Below are 5,311 nucleotides of genomic sequence, written 5' to 3' on the forward strand. Positions count from 1 at the left end.
TTGGCTGCACGCTGAACCACAATGCATGTTCGAGGACTGGTGCCATTTACATTGCATATTTTACCGTAATTAAGAGGTAAGACTTAATTATCACACTGATAGCAATACTAACGTGTTTTATTAAAAATGTTTACAAACTTTAAAAGATATTTTAGAAAGAGGGACTTCATACTTGGGAGGGAGGGGGTCCGAAAGATATCGCACCGTATACTACTTTTATGTTATAATTAATCAGGTAAGCGTCTCTCTGATCCTGATTAAGGAAATTACACAGCGCCATCTTCGTGAAGGTCAACAATGGCTCGTCGGTTGCTGAGGAAATTAATTGTCGATCTCCCAGCTCAGGTATTCATTTTCACGAGTTTCTCTTCTCAAATGAATGTTCTATATTGTACTTGAATACTTGTATTATGTTCTAGCTTTATGATGAACTTCATAATTCGCTAAGGTATCCCCGTACGAATCACGATATTCCCACGTGTGTTGCAGACGATTTTTTTATGTCAAATGTCATATTTTCTTGTCTTGTTTAATTTTTGTACAGTGTTTCTTTCGTCATGTGTAATATTCTCTTATCAAATTCAATCTATGTGTCTTATTTTTCTTCCTCTAACAGAGGCAATATTATTATATGATTAACGGATGCTATTTTGTAGTGTCAGTACAAAACTTGCATGACCCATCGGCCCATCCCATGTATGTCATAGGTTGAAATAAGAGTGTGCCCCTATCGACCAGTGACACAAGACGTCATACAGTATGACGTCTCTTAATTAGCTCAGTGGTAGAGCGTCCGACTAGGAACCTGGAGATCGAGGGTTCGATCCAGGGTGGAAGCACACTATTCTCTTTCCTGTTACAAATGGTGTCCGTGGCCCTTCCTGTAATGACAGGGAGTTAGAACCTGGGTTGTGGTGTTCGAGGGCAAACACATTTAAAAAGAGGGGAGTAGTGTGGCAGGGTTCAATTGTACAGAGGATTAAGGTCGCCTTCTAGCTACGATCTAGAGGGAATTTCCCTTTAGCTCAGTGGTAGAGCGTCCGACTAGGAACCTGGAGATCGAGGGTTCAATCCCCAGTGGAAGCACACTATTCTCTTTCCTGTTACACAATATTGTATCCTAATGTGCATGCTTATATGATTGATTTTACCTCTCTGTTCTCATCTGCTATAATGTGATCAATCTGATCATGTCCGTGCTTTAGAATACGCTGCAGTTTAGATTCAATAATTCTTGTATATTTATAAAAAGAAATGACTAACTAAGCGTTCTAACAGTGACAATGTCCTGAAATCATTTGATGTTTTTTTTCTGCTTATATATTCTCGTTCATACTACATCAAAATGTTCTTTTTCATGTACTACAAGTATGTACATCTAACAAATGCCAAGAGCCAGAAGTAACCAGTGCTATTATTTCTTTTAAAACATTCAATATTTTATTTTCAAAATAGCCATGGGATCCAGCAGTTCTATCCAGGAATTTTTCATCGGAGGTAACTGATATTTATCTTTAATCAGAATATTTCATTGAAAATACCTGAATATATGTATGATAAAGTGTTTAAAAAGGGTATCACATTCAACCTATAAAGAACCTATCCCTTTTATTGCACCCCAGATCTAAGCATTCCATCCCTTCACCATAATTTTATTTCACACTATTACAAACCTTGAAATAGCATTTCTTGCAAAAAGGCCATTTACTTAACAATACCAGTTTTGACAAACTTTCATCCATCAAATAGATTAAAATACAAAATAGAAGCAACAAAACTAGTCAATTTTATAAATATTGTGACACTATACATTCTAGCCAAGGATAAACATGCATGTATGCTTAAATATCAAAAACCATGAACGTTTGTGTGGTCCTGGTGGATTTTGTCCACTTGAAATAGGACTGTTCATTATCCCTCCTTCTTTTTGCTTTTCATATGTGCAGGGTATCAGACAGATCATAAAATTCAATTGGAATGATATGCTTTTAAATCTTGCTGCAAGATAAAACAGCGAAATTGTATTCTTTTATCTTTAAAAACTGCAAATTGTTGACTATAGAAGGTAAGTCAACTTGAAACAGTAAAATAATCTTGAATAACCTTGTAAAAAAGTGCTATAATTTAAACCATTTTACTTTGTAGAGTCGCCTGGTGACAATGATTCCAGGAGATGGAATTGGACCAGAGATTTCTGAATCTGTCAAACAAATATTTAGTGCTGCTGGGGTAAGTTAAACAAAAAGTTGAATAATCTGAGGGCCTTAGGAGTGTTATATGTACACTTTATTGTTTAAATTATAAGAGAATTATAAGAACACCTCCCCCTATATTAAAGTGCTCAATCTGCTTTTTGTCTGTAAGATATTTTAACAGCCCATCAGATCACCCCATATCATCAAAATTGAGTACTACAAAGTTTAACTATTTCCTTAAAAAATGCTGATTATGTGTTTTAACGTTAGTATGTGTCCTTGAGTCAGCAATCATACTGTTGTAACATGACAGTAATAATATGGAAATTAAATCATTCACCCCTGAAATTTCATAATGAACTATTCCAACCTTTGAATTGGAAGGGCTCGAATGTGATTTCAGGGGTGGGGGCGAAGTTTCATAATGAACTTTTCCATCCTTTTAAGTGGAAGAGTTCAAATGTGGTTTCAGGGGTGAATAAGTTAATATGATACATTTGGTAAATATAATAACATAAGCTTGGTATAAAGGAAACAGGTGATATTGGGTAATATAACTATGTGATCAAACATCATCTGTTCCAGGCCCCTATTCACTGGGAGGATGTTGATGTCACACCTGTGAAAGGCCCTGATGGTAATTTCCATCTACCTCAGAAGATTTTTGAGTCCATGGGCAAAACTGAAGTTGGCCTGAAAGGTCCCCTAGCTACACCTGTGGGTAAAGGTCACCAGTCTCTCAACTTGGCCTTACGAAAGTGAGTACAGAATGATTCAATATGGAAATCAGTATAGGAGGATTAATATGGCATCAAAGTCAGTATAGAAGGATCAATGTGGCATCAAAGTCAGTATAGGAGGATTAATGTGGCATCAAAAACAGTATAGGATGATTTATGTGGCATCAAAGTCAGTAAAGGATGATTAATGTGGCATCAAAAACAGTATATGATGTTTTATGTGGCATCAAAGTCAGTAAAGGATGAAAAATGTGGCCGAAAAATCAGTATAAGAGGATAAATGTGGCATCAAAGTCAGTATAAGAGGAAAAATGTGGCATCAAAGTCAGTATAGGATTCTTTATGTGGCCACAAAGTCAGTATAGGATGACCAATATGGCATCAAAATCAGCATAGGAGGATTAATGTGGCATTAAAGTCAGTAAAGGATGATTAATGTGGCATCAGAGTCATTATAGGATGATGAATGTGGCATCAAAGTCAGTATAGGATGATTAATGTGGCATCAAAAACAGTATATGATGATTTATGTGGCATCAAAGTCAGGAAAGGATGATAAATGTGGCCGAAAAATCAGTATAAGAGGATAAATGTGGCATCAAAGTCAGTATAAGAGGAAAAATGTGGCATCAAAGTCAGTATAGGATTATTTATGTGGCCACAAAGTCAGTATAGGATGATCAATATGGCATCAAAATCAGCATAGGAGGATTAATGTGGCATTAAAGTCAGTAAAGGATGATTAATGTGGCATCAAAGTCATTATAGGATGATGAATGTGGCATCAAAGTCAGTATAGGATGATTAATGTGGCATCAAAAACAGTATAGGATGATTTATGTGGCATCCAAGTCAGTAAAGGATCATTAATGTGGCATCAAAAACAGTATATGATGTTTTATGTGGCATCAAAGTCAGTAAAGGATGAAAAATGTGGCCGAAAAATCAGTATAAGAGGATAAATGTGGCATCAAAGTCAGTATAAGAGGAAAAATGTGGCATCAAAGTCAGTATAGGATTCTTTATGTGGCCACAAAGTCAGTATAGGATGACCAATATGGCATCAAAATCAGCATAGGAGGATTAATGTGGCATCAGAGTCAGTATAGGAGGATTAATGTAATATCAAATTCAGTATAAGAAAAACAATGTGGTATAAAAGTCAGTAAAGGATGATTAATGTGGCATCAAAATAAGTATATGATGATTTATGTGGCATCAAAGTCAGTAAAGGATGATAAATGTGGCCGAAAAATCAGTATAAGAGGAAAAATGTGGCATCAAAGTCAGTATAGGATTATTTATGTGGCCACAAAGTCAGTATAGGATGATCAATATGGCATCAAAATCAGCATAGGAGGATTAATGTGGCATTAAAGTCAGTATAGGAGGATTTGTGTGGCATCAAATTCAGTGTAGGAGGATAAGTGTGGTATAAAAGTCAGTTAAGGAGGATAATCAAAATCTGAAAGTCAGTAGAGGAGGATTAATGTGGCATCAAAGTCTCAAAGTCAGCATAGGAAGATTAATGTGGCATCAAAGTCAGTATAGGAAAATCAATGTGGCATAAAAGTCAGTAAAGGAGGATTAATGTGGCATCAAAGTCAGTAAAGGGGGATTAATGTGGCATCAAAATCAGTATAGGATGATTATTGTGGTATCAAAGTCAGTATAGGAGGATCAATGTGGCATGAAAGACAGTATAGGAAGATCAATGTGGCATCAATATCAGTATAAGATGATGAATGTGGCATCAAAATCTGTGTAGGAGGATTAGTGTGGCATCAAAGTCAGTATAGGAAGATCAATTTGGCATCAAGGTCAGTATGAGAGAATTAGTGTGGCATCAAAACCAGTGTAAGAGGATTTGTATGGCATCGAAATCAGTATAGAAGGGTAAATGTGGCATCAAAGTCTAAAAGTCAGTAAAGGAGGATCAATGTGGCATCAAAGTCAGTATATGAGGCTTAATGTGGTATCAAAGTCAGTAAAGGGGGATTAATGCATCAAAATCAGCATAGGAGGATTAATGTGGCATCAGAGTCAGTATAGGAGGATTAATGTAATATCAAATTCAGTATAGGAAAATCAATGTGGCATACAAGTCAGTAAAGGATGATTAATGTGGCATCAAAGTCATTATAGGATGATGAATGTGGCATCAAAGTCAGTATAGGATGATTAATGTGGCATCCAAATCAGTGTAGGAGGATGAGTAGGGCATCCAAATCAGTATATGAAGATTAATGTGGCATCAAAGTCAGTATAGGAAGATCAATGTGGCATCAAAGTCAGTATAGGAGGATTAATGTAATATCAAAGTCAGTAAAAGGGGATTAATGTGGCATCAAAATCAGTATAGGATGATTAATGTGG

General features: G+C 36.1%; 1 protein-coding gene across 1 annotated transcript in view; it reads left to right on the forward strand.

Annotated features, from left to right (window-relative positions):
- The first annotated feature begins 243 nt into the window (after positions 1 to 243).
- Positions 244 to 5,311, forward strand: part of LOC110453736 (isocitrate dehydrogenase [NAD] subunit alpha, mitochondrial-like) — a 16,425-nt gene continuing 11,357 nt past the window's right edge. The window contains exons 1-4 of the mRNA XM_021502841.1: positions 244 to 345; positions 1,456 to 1,497; positions 2,146 to 2,229; positions 2,781 to 2,953. Coding sequence (XP_021358516.1) covers positions 298 to 345; positions 1,456 to 1,497; positions 2,146 to 2,229; positions 2,781 to 2,953 — 347 coding nt within the window. The 5' untranslated portion in view covers positions 244 to 297. The remainder of the gene's footprint in view (positions 346 to 1,455; positions 1,498 to 2,145; positions 2,230 to 2,780; positions 2,954 to 5,311) is intronic.

Source organism: Mizuhopecten yessoensis, unplaced genomic scaffold (assembly GCF_002113885.1).
Source record: "Mizuhopecten yessoensis strain PY_sf001 unplaced genomic scaffold, ASM211388v2 scaffold7493, whole genome shotgun sequence".
Taxonomy (NCBI): domain Eukaryota; kingdom Metazoa; phylum Mollusca; class Bivalvia; order Pectinida; family Pectinidae; genus Mizuhopecten; species Mizuhopecten yessoensis.